Source organism: Protomyctophum bolini (assembly GCF_963924005.1).
Source record: "Protomyctophum bolini genome assembly, chromosome: 5".
Taxonomy (NCBI): Eukaryota; Metazoa; Chordata; class Actinopteri; order Myctophiformes; family Myctophidae; genus Protomyctophum; species Protomyctophum bolini.
Window position 1 is genome coordinate 15624270 of NC_137866.1, and position 23123 is coordinate 15647392.

General features: G+C 43.9%; 1 protein-coding gene across 1 annotated transcript in view; it reads right to left on the reverse strand.

The window, feature by feature from the left end:
- Positions 1-23123, reverse strand: part of LOC308314967 (ERC protein 2-like) — a gene marked incomplete at both ends in the record, with an annotated part of 254270 nt that overhangs the window by 225201 nt on the left and 5946 nt on the right. Inside the window, 4 exons of the mRNA XM_080762791.1 lie at positions 15837-15958; positions 16281-16455; positions 18041-18231; positions 18676-19078. Coding sequence (XP_080618917.1) covers positions 15837-15958; positions 16281-16455; positions 18041-18231; positions 18676-19078 — 891 coding nt within the window. The remainder of the gene's footprint in view (positions 1-15836; positions 15959-16280; positions 16456-18040; positions 18232-18675; positions 19079-23123) is intronic.

Sequence of the window (23123 nt, forward strand, 5' to 3'; positions counted from 1 at the left end):
AGCCCTACAGTCATGAGTCCGACACCCTACCCCAAACCCTAACCTAACCCTAACCGCCCGCCGAAGCCACGGTTGATTTGCAACGTGCAGTGCATGTTTTGTCCGACTCATGACTGTAGGACTGTTGGTATGTCGAACAAATGTATGCATCCCGCAGGTCGTGCACGTGGAGGAGGGTGGCTGCAGGAGCGTGCACGTTCCACTGGGCCTCCGGAGAGGTGTGTCTGAGTAGTGATGGGTGGGTGGGGGGGTGGGGGGAGGGGGGGTTGAGAGGATGAGACAAGGGGATTATCCTGTTGTCCGTGTCGGCGTGTGGGTGAGGAGGAGAGGAGAGGATTAGTGCTGTCAGGCCTCAACCATCAAACCAGAATGACCTCTGCTGCTGCTAGCTGCCACGGACTGTGTGTGTGTGTGCGTGTGTGTGTGTGTGTGTGTGTGTACCACTTTCCTAATCAACTGACTGACTGTGCATGCGTGTGTGCGTGCATTTCACTTTGTTTAACCACTTAAACGGCATCATCCGTATTGGGGGGGCTGTAAATAGCAGATCGACAAGTCACGCATTGCGTTGTGCGCTTGTAGATCGGAGGAGGAGATGGGAATCTAACAGAGAACACGTACGGTTCCCATATGGCCTCCCCCCTCCCATTTGTGATCGTCTCAAAGAAGAAGTCAGCTTTGTATTAAACGCTATATGGTGGTGTCTGCGTGCATGTGTGTCTGTCACCTTGTCTATAAATAGCTGCACGTGTGAATGCCTGTCGGTCTCTTTCTGTGCCTGCGTGTGTGTGTGTGTGTGTGTGTGTGTGTGTGTGTGTGTGTGTGTGTGTGTGTGTGTGTGTGTGTGTGTGTGTGTGGTGGAAAACATTGAAAGTATCAATACTGAGAAAAACTGTAGAAAAACAAAAAAAGTAAGGTAAATGTACTTAAAATACCAAAAGTAGAAAGTTTGACGCATTGTGACCTTGTAGATTTATCAAATTACCTAAATTGTTTACAGACGGACCGGATGTTGTTGAATGTGTGTGTGGCGGCTAACAATAGCCACAACACTAAAGATGTGATCGACAACAACGGGAGGCAAGACTAGCGACTGGATGTTTTTTCATAATTAGACGGGATGATTTAGATTGCGAGTTATTAACGTTTTAACTAAGATTTTCGTTGTCGTCGGCTAAACAGGCAGGGAACATTTTCGATGACGTGTCACTGTTGTGCAACACAGAGGATTGCGCAACAAGCACCTCTAGGCTGTGGAGCGATGCGACCGGTTTTGATATCACTCATTTGACAGAGATTAATCAATCTCCATCTCGGGCACATGACTGTACTAAGTACCATGACGGACATCTACGTCATGGGCCCTTAAAACGTGTAATAAAAATCTACGAAGTAACTAGTTAACACAAGTTTACAAATATTGTAGTGGAGTAAGAGTACAATATCTGCCTCTGATATGTAGTGGAGTAGAAGTAAAATAATAAATAATTGGAAAAATCCAGTAAAGTAAAGTAAAACATTTACTCAAGTACAGTACTTAAGTAAATGTACTCAGTTACTTTACACCACTGACACGCGTGTGCGTGTCCACTCACAAGGAGCACAGATCTCCACATTGACCGCGTGGTGCTCCTGGACTCTACTCCACGGGGGAAATTAAGTCATGAAAGCGAGCGTGTCATCAAAGCATGTCTTCCTCTGCATGCTCCACACGTGTCAGAGGAACATAACAGAGGCATCATATGGAATGCATAGGATCAAACGCTGTGTAGCGACGGACATCCATGCAGGCCTGCCTGCATGCCAGCATCCTGAGCATCGTGTCTACTAGTATGTACTGTATGTTTGGCCCCGAGTAGGGCTGTCCCGATACACCATAATGTCTGTGTTAGCCGATACCGATACCAGAGAATGATATTCATAATAATAACAAAAGCAAATGAGTTATTTTATCTTGTGTTGTTAATAGACTCCTCACTCATATGTGCACTTGCAGTTTGGGCAACTCGAAAGCAAACTCCACATGCCCCAACATTTCATTTACCTGCCAGTGTCAACCCCTTACCCCTGTGTCGGATCGGTGGTTAGACTGGCATATTTGCCGATACTGATATGACCCGATATGACCAAAAAGGGCCGATACCGATACCTGCCCCGAGGCAACGCTGTCACATACATACTGTACTGTAACTGCTTCTCAATAATGTGGGGTTCCGTAGGTGGTGGAAAAGTACTGACATTAGAGGTGAGCTAGCCACTCCAACGCCTGGCTTTGTGTGTGCCACCCGTGACGTCATGTGCGTGGCCAAGTCTAACGACGGGGCTCCACTGGGCACATCTCCTTCACGTCGCGTCCTGGTCGGCGTCATGACAACGCCAACGTGACGCGTGAGGTGCTCCACCGCGGGCTTTTGAAAACGGCGCGTCAGCAGCATTATTTGATTTATTATGGGTAATAATATTTAGTATAGATTATCTACATTGTATGTGGTTTTAATAAAAGTACATTTACGTTTGTATGACACTACCAGTGTTGGGCAGTAACGAATTACTAGTTACATATTACTGTAATATTATAACTTTTTCCAGTAACGAGTAGTATAACGAATTACTCTGCAGAAATAGTAATATAATAACTATTTACTCCGCCAAAACACGCTTCGTTACTCCTTACTTTCACTTACAAATGAGCGTCATTTGTTTTTGTTCATTCATTCAGTTATGCACTCATAGTACATGGCTGTTGCATGGCATGCAAAAATAGAACAGATCTACAAGCTATCAACGGGTAAAAACAGATGCGTTGTAGCCTGTAGATCTGTTTTTTGTTATCCTGCACAGCCTGCGCACAGTTATGACGTAGCGTATGCGTCTATAATGCGACCGTCACACTCTCAGTCGCCTCACTTCCAAACAACAACAGACAGAAAGACGGACCATGACAGAGAAATGTATCCGTATTATTTTGCACTCTTGTCTGTCAAAGACGCCAAGTATATTAATGTCCGTTTTAAACTTTGTGCGCGCAAAAAACCACTTTGTCGACATAAACGTGTTGAAGGCAGCATGGTTTAAAGACGCACGAGAAACACAGAAGTCAAAGTCATACGATTTGTCACACACGTTACCGCAGTGAAATTTGTTCTCCGCATTTGACCCATCTCTTGGAGCAATGAGCCGCAGCCAAGGAGCGGTGAGCTGCAGTGTGCGCCGCGCTCGGGAATCATTTGAATACCTTTGAGGTCCAATGTCAGGCTGCCTCCAATCTGAGAAGAGTCTTGAGAGACTAGGCTGCCTCAAAAAGGTCAGAGACTGTTGCTTTGTTTGTTATTTATGTATACAATAATACAGTATATACTGTCCGTTTTGAGATGCTGCAGCCCTGTGTGTGCAGTTCAGATTGTTGATGTTTAATTCCAAATGTGGAATATGCAGCAGAAAAAGACTGACGAGACTGTTGACTATTTTTGTTTTATATCCTGCAATTATTCAGTTTGGCTGATCGGAGACCCAAGGGGCTCGTTGAAAAGTAACAAAGTATTATGTAACTATATTAGAAGGGGGGGGAATCAAATGTAATATGCCTGGAATCAAAAGTAATATGTGCATACCAGATGATGACCCACGCATCGCTGCATACAGGCCACACCCGACGGCATGCACCGTGTGTACGTCACCGCAGGGTGACATACAACACGGCAGTGATGACATCGCACAGTGACATGACATACAGTCGCTACGGTACAATTATTAATTTTTACGGGGTGTAATTTTGCCCAGATAAACTTTTCCGCTGTAACATTCTGGGAGTTCAGCAGAGCATGACCAGTATGAGGAGTCCGGGGTATGCTCAGAAGATCTGGAGGGCTGGTGCTTGTATGTGTGCATGTGCGTGTGCGTGTGTGTGTGTGTGTGTGTGTGTGTGTGTGTGTGTGTGTGTGTGTGTGTGTGTGTGTGCACATGCAACGGTATGTCCATGCGTGCGTGAGCATGGCTGGTATTTTCAGAGGGCTTTTATGGTAAGAGGAGAGAGGGCTTCGTTAGCAGCGGCTGCGGGCAGCCAATCAGGGTGGAGCTTTTAAAGAGCCCTGCCCAGGACCAATTAGACTAAACCACAACAGATAGCACACAGAGAGAGAGAGGACAGTTATTATAACCAATTGTTTGCCAACAGAAAAGTGAAATTGAAGACATAGTATTAGTGATGTGATAACAAGAGAGGCCTGGCACAGAGGGTCTCTGCTGACACAGACTTCTACATCCTGCTGTAACACACTGACGAGAGAGAGAGTGTTTAAACGCCTATTCATCCTGAGGTTTCATCAACGTGTGTGTGTGTGTGTGTGTGTGTGTGTGTGTGTGTGTGTGTGTGTGTGTGTGTGTGTGTGTGTGTGTGTGTGTGTGCGTGTGTCTGTGTGTGTGTGTGTGTGTGTGTGTGTGTGTGTGTGAGAGAGTGAGAGTGAGAGTGAGAGTGAGAGACAGAGAGAGAGAGAGAGTGTTGTGGGGATGGTAGAAACAGGACAGCCAATACTGCGTTTTCTTTGCCCCGCACTCTGCCTTTAGAGTAGACCAACGTCAACTTGTCAGCGATTACGGTGTTCATTTTGTTGACCACAATTATAAGACTATAGATTTTGATACTAGACTAAGTTAGTCTACACAATTCCACATGACTAAAATAGGGACTAAAACTAAATGGTGTGTTATTCAAACGACTAAGACAAAATCAGAATTTGCCGTCATGTACATCACCGGTCCCAGAGGACCATGGGAAAACCTGTACGACATCGTCATGTACATCACCGGTCCCAGAGGACCATGGGAAAACCTGTACGACATCGTCATGTACATCACCGGTCCCAGAGGACCATGGGAAAACCTGTACGACATCGTCATGTACATCACCGGTCCCAGAGGACCATGGGAAAACCTGTACGACATCGTCATGTACATCACCGGTCCCAGAGGACCATGGGAAAACCTGTACGACATCGTCATGTACATCACCGGTCCCAGAGGACCATGGGAAAACCTGTACGACATCGTCATGTACATCACCGGTCCCAGAGGACCATGGGAAAACCTGTACGACATCGTGGATCAATGCCATACGTAGCATCTCTACAAAGTACAAATATGCGTGAGGACGTGTGGGTGCATGCGCGTGCGTGCGTGCGTGTGTGTGGATGCGTGTGCACGTATGCGCATGTGTGTGTGTGTGTGTGTGTGTGTGTGTGTGTGTGTATGCGCGTGCGTGCGTGGCAGCAGGTCAGGGCTGGGCAGGAACAGGCCAGTGCTGTGGCTGTTATTGCTGGGCCTACAGGGACCAGACGGCTGGGGAGAGTCGATTAGGCCCAGATTTATGCCTCCAACTCTCTCCCTCTGTGTGTGTGTGTGTGTGTGTGTGTGTGTGTGTGTGTGTGTGTGTGTGTGTGTGTGTGTGTGCGCACACACACACACACACACACACACACACACACACATAACTTTGGCTGGCAGTCAGTGTACACAACTTAAGTCTCTCTGTGAGGACCACACAGCAAATGAACACTGATTGAACACTGCCACTTGGTGGATGTTCTTGGTACTACGCCATATTCCTGGTGACCTCAGTATTACAAATGAGCTCCAAAAATCTCTTATCTGCATATTGTGTAAAAAAAAAAGAAGTGTTTAATCGTAAATCAACGTGCCCTACTTGATCATGCTACAGTGTCACGCAAAAGCATAACAACTAGCAGATCTTAAAGCTCTTTTCAGCTGTCGGTCTGCAATGTATTGCCATTTTTAAATTTGAATCCTGAAAAGTATCAGACACTTGCGGTTTCCAGCCAACAGAGACCGTATGCAAAGCCATAGACTGGATGGTTATTCAGCACTGAATGTTATAGATTCATTGTTTGAGCATTACCACCTCAACTCTAATAGTGTCCCTGAAAACTGTGACGTGCTGAGCTTGTAGAACGGATATTTCCGCCCCTGGGGGACGCCGGTCACTAAAGTATACGGCTACTGTAGTGTTGATTTCGTCGACTAATAATAAGGAAAAAATTATAATGAGGAAAAAGGTTCGTCGACTACCTTTTTTCACTGACGAAGCTGATGACTAAAGCTAAATAATTTTGTTTTTGTCAACAAATAACTAGACTAAAATGTTAGGAAGGGACTAGTGGACAAGAGATCCAGTAAAAGTAAAATACTAAATAATTTTACACTTGGTTGCAACAATGCGTCGCAGCTCTATTTTCAGCAAGTGTAAAATCAGTTGTTACAACGGCATCAGGGCCCGCCAAAATACATTTTAGTGGACTAAATCAACTGTAGATCGACTAAATTCTTATGATATTTAGTCGACTAAAACTAGACTAACACCAAGACATTCCAGGTGACTAAAAATGTTACTAAAACTAAATGAACTGTTCAATAGACTATGACTATCAACACTGGGCTACTGTACCACTGTATTTGCTGTGGGTGTACAGACTGATTATTTAATTGTGGATTGGCTCACACTACAGCTTGAGAGTCAAATATTGTACTATTACTCCACTACACTTATTTGATAACTTTAGTTATTAGTTACTTTGCAGAGTTGGATTATTATTGCAATGTGCACATGTCAGCAATTTGGAAAAACATGATCTATAAGCTTACAATGTGACACCTTGTGAGCTTGTAGATCTGCCATTTTCAAAATATTTGAATACATTTGAAAACTTTCAATGGGACATTCTGCATAATGACTACTTTTGGTATTTCCAAGTACATTTTGATGCCAATACTTTTGTACTTTTACTCAAGTACATTCTGAATTCCGGACTTACTTTACTCCGGAGGTATTTGATACTTACACTTTTAAGTGAAGAAATTCAATACTTTACTACCATTATCCACTGTCTTTGTGTGCTCGTGTGTGTGCGATCGTGCGACTGCGTTGCGTCTCCCTACAACGTTCTGACAGCACTGGACATGGGAGAGGAAACGTGGCAGAGAGAGCACTATGGTCAGCTGACAGTATCAGCAGGTCACACACACACACACACACACACACACACACACACACACACACACACACACACACACACACACACACTCTACAGGTAGTCACGGCATTACAATTTAAGCATTTAGCAGACGCTCTTAATCCAGAGCAATTTCCAGTGAGCAAGAACAACAGTAACACATGGTAATACATTAGAAATAGTCATCAAGAATCATAAGCAAGCTAAGAACCTAACATATGTCTAACAGTAGAATGTCTGTACAGTGAAGATAAGATATGCGTATACAGTATACACTATAGAGACTTTTGAATCTGCTCTGAAGAAAACTACGGCCGAAACGCATCAGCATCCCCTTTAACCAAGGGCAGTTTCCAGAGGAAGCACACTGCTTTTCCTTCTTTACACTATGCTATGTCTACATAAAATGCTATTTAAATTACATAAGTTTGGCCTTGCATACGCCTGTAAGGTCTTTGAGTTTTCAGACTACGACAGAAGATTGGGAGTGAATCTGCAGTTCTGATTGCAGTGGGAATTTTATTCCATAGTTTTGGAGCCAGAAGGGAGAAGAGTCTGGGACATGTGGAGCGTTGTCCCTGATGTTTTCGATGACTTGAATTAGTAAAACACTTTCCACACTGACCACAAGGGAACAGTTTAAACCCAGTGTGGACAACCTTGTGAACCTCTAAATTATTTTAAAAAGCTAAAAGGTGAAGTATTGGAGTTTGGAAGCGCTCATTGAATAATCACTCAACGGCCCTGCGTACCACCTGTTTTAAATTTGCACATAATGCAGGAGGCAGCAGGATGCTGTGTTACTGAAAGGAAGCTCTTCCAAACTCTGACAGTTGAAACAAATCACCTGCAAGGAATTTCTTCACATAAAGTGGCTCACAACATGTCTATGTTGGATTTTTATGAAACAAAGCATCATTCAAGCTTGTTGTACAGCTGCAATGTTGGTGAGTTTGACATAATTTAATACAATTAGATAGGACTTTGTCTGATGTATGGGCGGTCAATGGCAAATTGTGGCTAGTTTCCACCCTGCCATTAACTTGTGGAAAGATGACCGCCGTGTGCATATGGTCTATTGAGTATTCAAACATGAGTATTCTGAACATTCTGAGCATCTCAGAAAATCTGTAGCCCCAACGGTTTAGAAGTTAGAGCCATGTTTTAACTAGCGGTCATTTTAAATAGGGTGTGGTCATTTTCAGGTATTTCGTCGCGGATAGAGAATTAGTCATAGTTCCCAAGTTGTTCAGAGGCTTCAGACGCCTCAATTCTACATGTTGTCATGAATGCCAGGGTGACAAAAACTAAAAACCAACCATTCATGGCTCCCATTAGACTATGGTATTTTGGTCTACTCGGTCTGTGTCTCAGAGGAGAGCTGTGGACAGTTCAGAAACCCACCACGCCTACAAGTGAAAAGTGTAATTGATGCAACAAGAGTACCGAAGTCCTGACGTCACCCTCTCATCCTCTGCCATTTTTCCTCTATGGAGAAAAACATTGGGTCATCTTAGAATCGTCTCATAAGAATTGTGGTCCAGGTACAGTAGGATGCGGAAATTAATTAGTTAGACTTCAGTGCGCTATGGTTTCTCTCCTGTAGCAGCAAACTAACTTTACAGGAAGAGAAAGGCTGCAGTTTCTATTAGCACTGATCATGTCACCGTTACTGTAGGAAGGTTTCTGAACTGTCCAGTCCACACTGAGACCCCAAAAAAGAACTTTGGTTCCGTTCTTTCTTTTTTTATGATGGTTTATCTGCATCTTTCAACGCCCACTTTGATTCCCAATTCAAGGCAATAAGTATTTTATGGTTCCAGTTCCGAACCAACTTTTAGGGATAGGAACCAATTAATCTGGTTCAACATTAGGCGGGGAAAAAAGGAACGGAACTGGTTGAACCCAGGTGGAAAAGGGGCCAGATTGAGCAAATGGAAATTGTTCCCTTTTATGGCATCTGTCGGGTGGAAATCTCATATGTCCAAAACCGTTTCTTTTCAGGAATCAAATTCAAAAACATAAAAAAACAGCAGATGCAAGCTCAAAGCTTCTTGTGGATTTGCTACTTGTGATGCTTGTGTGTGATGCTGCAGTAAGGTCCAGCAGGGAGTACATTCTTACCAAAAGTATAAATATGGAGAAAATATGTCTGCACTACAGCAACGTTTTAACGAGTGTAAAGACCCACCTCCCCCCACCCCCTCCAAGTGAATAATGTGATGCATTTAAGGGGGGGTTTCCCCCTCAAATTAATTTCAGGCCCTGCTGACACTTCTGACGTGAATGAAGCACATGTGTGACCATGTGCCCTTAGGCAGGAGACAGACCAACAGGCAGACACACAGAGGAGAGGCAGACGCACAGAGGAGAGGCAGACACACAGAGGAGAGGCAGACACACAGAGGAGAGGCAGACACACAGAGGAGAGGCAGACGCACAGAGGAGAGGCAGACGCACAGAGGAGAGGCAGACACACAGAGGAGAGGCAGACACACAGAGGAGAGGCAGACGCACAGAGGAGAGGCAGACACACAGAGGAGAGGCAGACACACAGAGGAGAGGCAGACGCACAGAGGAGAGGCAGACACACAGAGGAGAGGCAGACACACAGAGGAGAGGCAGACACACAGAGGAGAGGCAGACACACAGAGGAGAGGCAGACGCACAGAGGAGAGGCAGACGCACAGAGGAGAGGCAGACACACAGAGGAGAGGCAGACACACAGAGGAGAGGCAGACACACAGAGGAGAGGCAGACGCACAGAGGAGAGGCAGACACACAGAGGAGAGGCAGACACACAGAGGAGAGGCAGACACACAGAGGAGAGGCAGACACACAGAGGAGAGGCAGACGCACAGAGGAGAGGCGAGAGGCAGACACACAGAGGAGAGGCAGACACACAGAGGAGAGGCAGACACACAGAGGAGAGGCAGACACACAGAGGAGAGGCGAGAGGCAGACACACAGAGGAGAGGCAGACACACAGAGGAGAGGCAGGAGAGGCAGACACACAGAGGAGAGGCAGACACACAGGCAGACTCAGGGAGGAGAGAAGATTAAAGAAAGATTTCCTTTATGCGTTCTCTGAATTCAGTACTTAAAAGTGTAGATATAATATTGGTGAAATATTACTCAACTTACTTTAACCCATTTACACAGACGCGAGGCCGTTCCAAAACATTTTCTAATGTGAAAATTGCAGATCTATAAAGTACAAGCTCACAAATGAGAATTTTACCATTCCTCAAATGGGGCTTAAATGGTTCACATTCATAATGTATTTGTATTAAATGTAGTGGTGTCAAAACTACTATAATTCTATTTTAAATGTAGTGGAGTGAGTCATAAGTAAAATATAAAATAAAAAAATAAACAAAATAAAAATAACTGTCAACTCCAGTAAGTTCCAGACACTAAAAAAGCAATAATTAAGTGCAGTACTTAATTATAAGTGAATGTACTTGGTTGCTATATACATCCACCACACTCTAAATTGTGTCGTGCGCACGCACGCACGCACGCACGCACGCACGCACGCACCGACAAAAAGTCCTTCAGTGAGCACCTCGCCTTTTAAAGAAATAAATAAGATAATGTAAACACAAACGTGAGGTGCTAATTTCACCTGGTACGAGTGAAGAGTATAGCTTAGGTAGAGTCCCCTGTCTGCACTCTGCCAGCCACAGGTTGAAAAGGAAGACAGAAAAAAGAAATGGCACAGGCGGGGAAAGAAAATGGAGGCATTTATTATCCCGACCCAAGCCAAACAGGCTGGGTCATTTAAAGGAGAGTAATGGGCAAGGTAATGGGAGGCAGTTGGGCCGGTTTCCTTAGCTAATCAAAAGGGGTAAGGGTAGTTCCCCCCTAATTGGGGCAATAGTCACACCGCCATCAGCAGCCAGCCTCCGCTAACCATTGACAAGTGTACACGCGGGGCCAAATTGCTACCCTGACACATAAACAGGGGGTCGGAGAGGCATTCACAGGAAGTAAGGCTACATCCCGGAGTTAAATCACTCTCTGCACCGAGATCCTCCAATTAATAAACAGCTAGCAGGCCAAACATCATTCTTTAACGTCGCTGAAATTCCATGCCAAAAGGTAAGAACCCACAACGCTCAACTCATGATCTCAGTCAACTTCCTCTCCCCCGCAGGCCAAACCATCACGGAAAAACTTGGTATACATGTGAGCTGAGCCCTGCGCTGTGCCATTTTTATTTACATACATGTGAGCACGTTGTTGAACTGCGCTGTGCCATTTTTATTTATACATGTGAGCACGTTGTTGAACTGCGCTGTGCCATTTTTATTTTGCCAGCAGACACAGTTCCCATGACCCATTCCAAAAGCTGGATGACAACAGGCTCTGTGCAGAATCGTCACAGTGACCGTGGCATGTAGCCTATACCCGTTCCCTAAACCCTGTCAAATGCACATGTCCATATCATTTATGTGCATTTAACGGGGGATGGGAAACAGGTATGCATGCCACAGTCAAATGCACACATAAGCCCTGTGAAATGCACATAATGTATGTGGAGTCGCCTCTGAGATGTAGCCTAGTGGAAATTGGAAATATTCGAGTAAAAATACGTACTTACAGTAAGTAACTGTACTTTACACCACTGCTCCGGATGAGTGAGTATATACTATTACTATAGGGGTTTATATTTAACCCATTTAGACCAGGCATCGAAATGAAAAAATGTCTTCAAAAGACTGTTTTCTGAAAAACCTAATGTTTCTATATCAGTGGTGCTCAATATTTCATGTCAAGGACCCCAAACATTTTATGTAATATGCCTCCGCCCCCATCTGAAAATATGGTATTCCAGGGACCTCCACAGAAGCAAAGATTTGAGTAAAAAAAATTCACTCTGTAATAATATATATTCAAAGATTTGAGGCATATTTTCACGATTCTTCAAAAATAGCAGGTGGCGCGCTATGAGCTTGTAGATCTGCTATTTTTCAATAGCTAAATTATAACATAATGCTTAAAACACCAAAAGGGGTTCCTGCCCAGAATGGGTTAAGAGGTTAAATTGGCCAAGGCCGTGCAGGTTACAGTGACAGCCGGGGCTGGAATGAATGTGTGTGGAATTTTATTCAACGTTCAATTAAAACATTTGAGTTAGGCTGGATCTGAAAATAGACGTCAAATATTTAAGTTAAAATGTATGGTTTTCTCTATGTTCACACACACACACACACACACACACACACACACACACACACACACTTCAAAGAAGAAAACGCAGAGAGGAGAGGGGAGAAGAAGAAGAAAAAAAGAAACCTCTAAGAACAACAATCCATACTCTCCTCAATCAGGGCGTCGCTGTGTTTCCCCTCATTAATCATACATTAATATTCAGACAAACAAACTGTGTTTTTCTACCTTAGAAAAACACTAATTTCATCCCCCTAGCTCTCCTCCCCTCTTCATCTCTCCCCACAGCCCACACTTCACTCAACTACTCCCTTTACACACCCCCTCCCCCTCCAGTGGTGGGAGAAGTACTCACATTTTCAAGTATCAATCCCTTCCATGTAGAAATACTCCCGTTATAATTGAATGCCCGGCCGCCTATACGCAGCTCCCGATCACGACCATCTTTGCTGCGTGTCAATCTCTCTCTCCCCCCATTTCCTGTCAACCTAATGGTATGTTTGGGCTTGTTCTGCCTGTATCTAATAAAGGTAGAAATAGAAAAAATTATAATTGAAAGTCCGGTATTCAAAATGTACTTTGCCATCAAAACCTACTTATTACTGGCTACCAAAGGTAAAAGTACTCACTATGCAGAAGGTCCCATTTCATACATGTAAGTTTCCAGTTGTATAAAAATCCTTTACTATAACTTATAGCAGGGATTCCCAACATGTGGGGCGTGACACCTCAGGAAGGTTCGCCAAAATACTTTGGGGGGGGGGGGTCCCCAAATTATTTTCAACTTTTCTTTTCTGCGACTGAATGGCTGGTAAATGGAAATGAAGAGTTTACACAGTACACATACTGTACATGCATAAACTATCTTTAATGATTATATCTGGTTTCAGTATTCATTTATGATATATTTTCTCTATTATTAAGGTTATTTTTGCAGTCAGTTTGTATTGGGGGTGGGGAGGGGGAGGGGGAGCGGGGCGGGGGTCAAGAGACATGGCCAAAGCATTTCCGGGGGTCCCCAGACAAAAACGTTGAGAACCCATAACTTATAGTGTATGTTTTGTAATAATAATGAAAATCTACAAACTAACGTGTAACTAGTTTTCATGGGTACATTACATACTATGAGAAGTATTGAAAATTGTAAATGCTGAACAAAGTAAATATACCTCAACATTGTACTTAAGTACAGTCTCTCTCTCTCTCTCTCTCTCTCTCTCTCTCTCTCTGCTGACAGTTATAAATAGCATGGCAGAGCGAGTGTGAACAGGTACTGACCTCTTAAACACGCCACATGACAAGGTCCCACACACCATGCCAGTAATGCCCCCCCCACACACACACACACACACACACACACACAGTACATACAGTGTACTGGTAGCGAACAGCCGCACGTGCATACACAGCAGTGCCAGCGCTTCAGCACGGCCTCAAACAAACACCCACCGTGCTCTCCCACTCTGCTGTCAAAATCCCATCAGCCACTTGTGAGTGGCACGAGGGAGGGTCCTCACTTTGAAAGCCGATTGTAAGCCGACAGGGCCCAGACGCACACGCACACACTTGCGCACGTACTCACGCACAGGAAGAGACATGGGCACACAAACAACACCATGAGCTCAAGGACACTTCGACATGTGGACAGGAGGAACTGGGATTCGAACCGCCGACCCACAGATCAATGGATGACCTGCTCTACCTCCTGAGCCAAAGCAGCCACACACTGTGTAGAACAGTCTATTAACCACTTGAACCCCAGCATTTACATTATGGGAGGAACATTAGCCAAACATATAGCCTAACTACAAGCTCACAACACGCCGGTCACGTTAGTCCAAGTATAGTTTTGTGTTGCCAGACTGTTGCCTCTCACAATTTTCAAATGCTTCCATCATACAGTCTGGAGCAATGGAAGTACTATCATGAGGAAAATATAAAGCACAAGTGGAGCCTCCTCCCCACTTCCGTTTCATCTTTACAGTCGCGCACATTTATCCTAATATAAATAGAAATCATCTAAGCATAGGTTGCTGCTTAGCTATTTACAATTCCAGAAATCTGTTTCGTCTTTACAGTCCACAATTATTTAAAGACCTTTTAAGCGTTGTACGAAGCCAACTCGAGTCGTGACAAATCATGACAACAAACATATATTTTGGACCAAACAAATAATTACTAATAAGAACAAGAAAAGAAAAAAAGTGTGATTTTTTTCTACTTTCTAATTCTTTGTTTGGTCCAAAACATTGTGTTTATTGTCATGATTTGTCACGACAAGAATTGGCTTTGTCCACAGCGTAAACGTCTTTAAATAAATACTTTCTGAAAAGTCTATGAGGAAAATGAACTGGGATTTATTTTCCGGGTCTCTCGAGGGGGCGGGACTGCGACACTCTATAGGCCCTCATTTATCAATGGAGTGTAAAATCTGGCTCAAATTCAAGCGTCGGTTTTGGAGTACGCTCAAGTAGGCACAGCATTTATGAAGTGATCGCAAACAGCTGATCCTTAATTTCATTCCTAGCATTGATAAATGTGACGGCTGAAATCAATCTGGCACGCCTCATGAAATCAAGCCTCGCCCTCGTTTTTGCGACATGAACAACTGCAATATGACCAAATAACGTATGGAAACCATACATGATGGTGAGCCAATAAAAAAAGTTTCCCCCGGTCGCCCAGCTTATTCTATACAACTGTAGGTTCAATACAACTACAACTGGTGGACTTGTGGTCATGATGCGCGCACGCACATAGACAGACAGAGAGGTGTGGGCTGAACAGGGGTTTAGATATCTTCGCCTGTTAATCTGGCCCATTGATAAGACCCACTGAGCTGCTTTATGCTCTCCCGCAGCGCCCCACACACACACACACACACACACACACACACTCTTTAATTACTATACTTGTGAGGACATCAACCACTTTAATAAAATGTTGTCATTTTGGACCGCAAGCCTAAAGCCAAAGAATTGCCAGGAGAACATCTATTTCTCACATTCTACTACACTTGTGGGGACATCACAAGCATAGCGCACGCACATGCCTGACAAATGATATTAATTCATCTTCCTGATGGACAATGCAAAAGCCACCGAATGAAGTAATAATCATAAAAACACATCATGCGACAAAAAGCTAGCAACTAACGATTATGTTCAAAGTCGATTATATTTTCAATTATTCAATCAATCTTTGCGATTGGTTCAAACCATAACGAGCTGGTACTGTAAGCTCCTACCTATGAGCACTTGCTCATCACACACTATCTGAACCCAAACAGACATCTGTCACAATACATTAAATTAAATTAATTTAAAATTAAGAGTTAAATATTTGTTAAACATCTGCTTACTTAATTTACAAGACATCTACACAATTAGAGCATGTAGAAGAATTGTTATTTTGATCATCGTTTGTCTGTTATCTCTCCTATGGTACCACATCAATACAGCACAGAATTGTGGACAATAAAATCTTATTCAACGACAACAAAATAAAAAAAGCACACAATAAGTCCTGGGTCTGAGAGGCTCAAATGCAGAGTAAATAATGGGCCTTGATGTGAAAAAGGTTGAAAACCACTGCTATAAGAAATAGAATGGGTGAAATCACAAAAAGACAAGCACAAACCTCTCTGACGTGAATGTTCTCCAGCTGGGCCTCGGCCTCGCGCGCCACCATGCTGATGACCCCTGATGACCTCTGAGAGCCGGACCGGACACCGTGCCCTCCTTGGCCCTGGCCCTGACCTCCTGGTAACAATTTTAACAATTAATTTTAAAAGCGTTTCCATTCCAAGCCAATAGCCTAAGGCAGGGGTATTAAACTGTTGGCCCTAGCGGGCCAAATGTGGCCCCTAGAAGAATAACTTTTAGGGCTAATGAAAGGTTGAATACCCCTGGCCTAAGGTGACACGTGACAAACCAAAAAATATGCTGCATGGGGGTCCAAGTGGTTAACAAAAGTGGCCTTTAAAGTCTTAAGCATATTTTGACTATCGCGATAGTATCGTTAATCACGATAATCTTTGCCACAATAATGGTGACATGTAACTTTGATATACAGTATGCCTACCTCCTTGCAGCATCTCCAGCAGCCTCTGGATGCTCTCGTCCCGGACCCCCAGCGTCTGCTTCTGGGTGTCCATCCTCATCTCCATCTCCTCCAGGGTCCTCCGCAGCAGGTACATCTCCTTGGCCTGACGCTCGTGCTCCGACTCCAGCCGCAGGTAGCTCTCCTCAGAGGGGTCCTGGTGTGGACAGAGAAGGTAGCTCTCCTCAGAGGGGTCCTGGTGTGGACAGAGAAGGCTGTCACTGTTGCCACATTTAAATTGACCATTACATTGTCATCTACGTATATATGCACCAGTCTACCTTTTAGGCTTCGTAATCAAAGATCAAAGTAAAGAGGTCAGATATGACAAATAACTGAAGTATAAAAATAAATGACTGATGTATGATGATGTATAATTTTATACTTTTAAAACTACATCAAATAGCTGAATTCTGCTATTTCTGCTACAGGTTTAATGTTGGTCAAAACACCATTGACAATGGACATAGTTTAATGTTTGTTTTGTCTCCAACACAAACATTAAATGCCATTAACAATGAACAGAGTTTAATGTTTGTTTTGTCTGTCACTGAGCAAAACGGCATATGCATGTCAGAGGAAAACCTCGGCAAATAAGGGAACACGATACTTATGAACTGCTATTTTGTGGTGTTAATTTCATGTCATATGTGATGTTGGTAAAGCACCCCTCACAGGTGTGCTTTTTGGAAAATGCTTGAAAATGGAAACAATTGTGACGATTATGACGTTTATGCAAAAACGATTGTGATTATCTTGTGAGTGGCAAATCGAGTGACAAAGTGAGTTCCACATTGTTTATCCCCCTGTCATTTCCTCGTATTTCTAGTTTATTTAAATAATGTCATGCAAATTTGTCCAGTGCATAGCCTACTGCAGGCCTTGTTGACTAGATTTAGAAGACTTTTTTTTTTAATATATATATTTTTTTAATTTATCCCACGATTTTGTAACCCATTTTTCACCCCTGTGTCAATTTACAATTACAATTTACAATTTAGGCATTTAGCAGACGCTCTTAATCCAGAGCGATTTACATTAGGCAAGAACAAAAAGCATGGGAATACATCACATAAAAACAATTATCATGAAACATGCATAAGCTGTCAATTATCTAATGTGATCCTGGGACCTACACAGAGCAACGGACTTGAACTCATGCTTCCTTCATGCCAGAGTGTCCAAGTTTACCTTCCTTTACACCTTACAGGGGGGAGTTTCCCTGGTTGGACGTAGCGCCGGGAAGGAACACGTTATTCCAAACAGTTCCTTTCCCCTCCATCAGGCGCCCCGGCTGGCCAGGGGGAGGCCAGCAGTTTAGGATTTATATTATGTAACAATCCGCTAAATAAGTGTGCTTTACATTGCTAGCTTACATTGCTATAGTTTTTCAGAATATTCAGAATTCAGAATATTCCTCTCTCGCCCTCTAGCATTGAGGATGCGCTAGGACGTCTATCTTTCGCCAACCCCGCCTTGGGTATGGGCACTGATGACACGGAGGAGGAAACACGCCGCCAGCACCCACAGCGTCCGGAGCGGGAATCGAACCCAGGACCTTCTAGCTGTGAGGCGACAGCACTACCAACTGTGCCACAGTGCCCCGATTTAGAAGACATTTTGATGCTCTTGCTACGATTATTTATGGAGAAATCTAACGTGCCTATTGGACAAGGACACGTTGGGGAGGGACTTAGCGAAGGGCTAATTGAGCGATTCTGTAACAATAGTGACAGGCCTACCTGCGGAGGGGGTGAGGAGGAGGAGGGGAAGCCGTCACACCCGAGCACCTGGCAGGGCACCTGGCAGGGACTGCGTGGGAGGCCGGAGGTAGTGGCAGGGCCTCCTCCTGGACTCTGACCCAGGCTGTAGAGGTGCTGCTGGTGAAGGCCAGGACTGTTCCTGCTAGGCCCGGGGTGGAGGGTGTTGTTGCCTTCAACAAGGTTATTAGAGTTTTAACTTTAAGTTGTTCATTTTTATTTTGACCATTTTCAAAAAGGTTCAGTTTTACTTTATTTTTTATAAGCCTTAGTGTTAGATTTTTATTGCAATATGGAGTATTTGTCTACAATAAAATATTCACACATTTCAGTTTCAACGTACCGTAGACCAAATGTTTATAAGAATTTGCAAAGATAGCTCATCGACAAACGTGTTGCGGTGTGCCGTGTTGCGAGCTTATACAGTAGATAAACAAACATCGTAATATCCTCAAAGTCCGTAGACTTGGCTGGCAAACGTTTTACGTCATGAGTGCTCCAAAAAGAATCCCATAGACTTGGCTGCCATATGACAAATAATCTTCAAAATCCATGCATTGGAGGGGCTAGCAGCCTAGCACCCTCTAAAAAATGAGAGTACTTTTCTCACCACTGACCTTGGTTGCCCGGGCTGAGTCTCTGCGTGATGGCTCCACCATAACCGGGGCTGTGGATGATGACGTCTGCGTGCTGCTGGTGCTGCTGCCTGGGATTGTAAGTGTTAGACGGGCTAGCACAGGGGCTGCTGTGTCTGGCGGTGGTGGTGGTGGTGGGGGGCCCGGGGCTGTGATGATGATGATGATGATGGCTGGTGGGGCCTGGGGGGCCATGAGGGCCGACAGGGCTGAGTCCAGGGCTGGAGGAGGGGGGCTCTCCGTCTCCCCTGTGGTGGTGGTGGTCCTGCTGGTTGTAGGAGCCAGCGGAGCTCTCCTGTTGATGCTGCTGCTGCTGCAGGTGGCTGTTCATCTCCCTGTGAGCCCTCAGCTCGTCCTGCAGTTCCTGCATCGTCAATGGAAGGTGCTATAGAGAGAGGGGGGAACACACGGCAGTGTTCATTTTGACGACTAAAACAATGAAGACATTTTTTTACCTACCTTTTTTCACCGACGAACTAAATAAAAACGAAGCTATGATGACTAAGACTAAATATATTGATAAGTTAGTCAACAAATAAAAACTAGACTAAAATGCTAGGGTGGGACTAGTGGAGAAGAGATCCAGTAGAACTAAAAGTAATTTTATGTTTGGTTGTGCTCGGGTGTTGCGCTCTGAAAATTGCAGATCTACAAACTCACATGTTGTGAGCTTGTATATCTATTTTCAGCATGCAACCAACTACCAAGTGTAGAATCAGCCATGACGACGCCTTGAAGGCCAGTCAAAATCCATTTTTGGCGTCAAAATAACAAAATTCGACAACATTTCCTGTCAAAATCAACACAAATGCAGAGCCGGCATTCACACACAAATAACACAACACGTGATATATTAACCCATCAAATACATATAATTCTGGGGGTCCTTGACAAAAGGCTTGAGCACCACTGACAGAGACATAGAAACCTGTTAGGATTTGTAGACATTTGTAGACTCGGCCTCAGGTTTTAATGGCTTATGAAAGACACACCTTGGTTTTCACCTTGTTCATTTTTCAGTCAACATTAAACGCTCCTGAAATAGAAAATGGTCTGTTGGCTATATTGCTGGCAATATTGATGGCAATATAGCCTTTGTGTCTTCCCTATGTAGAAACAAAGGAGAATCTGTGTGTCTCCATAGGGAGTATAGGGAGCTGGTCATCAAAGTATTGGCTTAGGAATGAGACAAAAACTAAAAAGGTCTCCATGGGGTGGTTTGCGCTGTAAAATGGTCTGTCTGGGTATGTTGCTGGCAGTTGCACACACTGTCCAAACGAGGGCGACGTTTCACATTCACAAAAACAGACCATGTAAAGATCATGTAAAGTGTGACTAGGGGAGGTGAACTGTGATTACAGTGATGCAGACACATAACTCACTGAAATAAATTAAAACCATCTCAATATCCCTAAAAATAAACTGCACATTATGGAGAACATGATGCCAAACACTACCGAATAAACTCCGCCTCATGAGAATTCCTGTGAATGTCATAACACAACACACACATCTTTCTTTGCTTTTCAACCAAAATGTGTTGACATGTGCTGCACGTAACGTTTCACATTACACAAGACTCACTCCCCATTTTATACTGGTATGACAATTCCTCACCCCCCTAGCACCCCTCTTTCCTTGTATTGCTTTTTGCGTCGCCTTTCTGATAAATGTTAATTATACAATGCAGATAGTGTTGCACGGTTACTAATATATTTGTGCATTTATTTGCATTTATCGTAGGACCTCATATGTCCAAAACCGTAACTTTTTAAGGATTCAAATTTAAAAAGATGCGTAGTATTAGATCCACAAGGTCGAAACACAGCACTTTGCGCCACGCTTCAAGCTTGTAGATCTGCTACTTTTGATGTGACTGTAGTGGGATCAAGCAGGGCATTCATTTTTGAAAACACCACAAAAAGTTAGAAGATGGAGACAAGAACCCGACAGCAAAGAAATATTTATGTTATCCACATTATTTATGTGACCAATTCACCTTATTGTTTGTGACTAGGGTTCATGCCATTTAAAGGGATAGTTCACACCCAAAATTTGTTCTATCGATTACTCATTACTTTTTTTCTTTCTTTGTCGCATTCCTAAATCAATACTTTGATGACCAGCAGTGGTTACAAATTGAGACACAAAGGAGACCGTGTCTCCATATAAATTTGGCTTATATGAATTATTTCATCGTGTTTTTATACCACTTTTTACACATGGGTGGCAGTAGCCCTTCACCACAACCGCCCACAACCACCATCTTGCACGTCCTCCACCCCTCATTCCAGCATCACCCTTTCACATTCAACTGCCTAATAGGCAGTTGAATGCATGGGGAGAGAATGTTTTGCACTAATAGGCAGTGCCTATTAGTGCAAAACCTATTCTCTCCCCATGCCTTCGGCCTGGTGGAGACAAATCACACCCATGTGAAGTGAGGGGGCCGGGGCGCTATCTATATGTGACCAGAAATTCCAGCTTTTTCAGGACAAAAAGTTTTAGTTTTTTTCAAAATTAGTTAATAGCACAGGCTGACTCTTCACATACAAGAGCATGTCTGTGTAAGAGCTGAAATCGACATGTAAATATGAAATAAATGCTTAAGCATGTAGCTAGGTGTAATGTTAGAGACCACAGAAGTGAACCTTTCAAGCCCGTTTTCTCAACTCGCTGTTACTCTGCAAGACATTATACTCTATAAGCCATATCTCCAAAACTGGTGGGTCAAACTGAACAACCAATGTCAATTTGAAGCTATGATTCCCTGCTTTCATATGACATGAATAAACGAAAATACAAAAAAATCCAATGACAGTCCCTCAGTCAAATTTGGTCAGATATGAAGATAGCCTGATGAAGGTCCCGTTCCCTTGACAGTGTGCAGGAGTTCTTTCCTTTTTTAGATTTAGTCGAGTAAAGCATTTCAGATGACTAAAACTGAATGAAAAGTAAATTAAACATTTCTGTCAAAATGTTGATCTGTTCCTGTATTGTACTGTATTGTGTTTTTTTTGTATGGATATAGTGTTGGGTGCTTGCACATATGCACACATGGCATCAACGCATGGTGTTGTGTGCTGGCACACTATACACTCAGTCTTACTTTTATCTGTATTGTATCGCATTGTATAGTACTGCAAGTGTCATTGTATGTTTAGTTTTACTACCATTTTAAGAGCCTGCTCAGGGACTACAGATGTAAATTAGCTTATGGCTAACTCTGGCACATTTACATGGAAGTGAAAACTGAAATGTTGATTAATGAGCATTGTCCCTGTCAAATAAATAAATAAAATCAACACTGAAATGCAGGCACATAAGGTGCTGGAAACAACATTATCCTTCCAGGTGTGTGTTTTGTAGCTTAACAGCAGGCTAAATGAGACGCACGCACGGCGAGGCGGAAACCATGGAGACGGAACAGAACTGTACCGACGCTGATCTGAGTAGGAGAAGGAATGATGGAAGGACACAAAGAAAGAAAAATGCGGAGGCTCGTGAAATGAATGAACAATAAACCAAACGAATATCGGGGGGCCCATAAAGTAATACAGTACAGTGGTTCTCAAACCCTACTCACCCAAGAACACCCAAAATTGATATGTAGGCCATTTGGCCACCCCCCCCCCCCCCCCCCCCCCTCCAACAAAAGAAAATTGCCGATCTACAAACTTGCGACTCGTCGCAACAGGACCGGGGACTGCCCATTAACTCTGACATTAGTCCGACTACGTGGCTTCACGTGCGAATAAGAATAGGGTCAGTAATGAGCGAGTCGGACCAACGTGGACTCGGAAACAATGAGCCGTCGGACTAATGACACAGCACCGTCACAACGTGTCGGTGGTTCAAGTGGTTAAATTTAACTAATATTGTCTTTATACATATCGTCTATTTGAAGACACTGCGGGATGCCAGTCTGCCTCCGCTGTTCGTGACTAACGAGGCGGCAGTGCCAAGGGCACAGAGTTGACATGTAGGAGGAGGAGGGAGGGGGACTGGAGTTGTGAACGTTCATAATCAATGCAACAAGCTAGCACTGAATATCAAGTTAAGAGTGGGTGGACCACCTTCAGTGCACGCGCACGCACGCACACACACACACACACACACACACACACACACACACACACACACACACACACACACACACACACACACACACACACACACACACACACACACACACACACACACACACACACACACACACACACACACACACACACACACACACACACACACACACACACAGCAAAGAGCCAGAACGTGCACATGCAAATGTGTGCGCACGAGCATATGAACTCGCTCTCATCAAGCAGATGGCGGGGGGAGAAAATGCTGGTCATATTTGCTGCTGAAGGAAAAGGTGACATTCCTTATGCTAATGCCTGTGTGGTCCGCTGTCATAACAAGCTACCCTC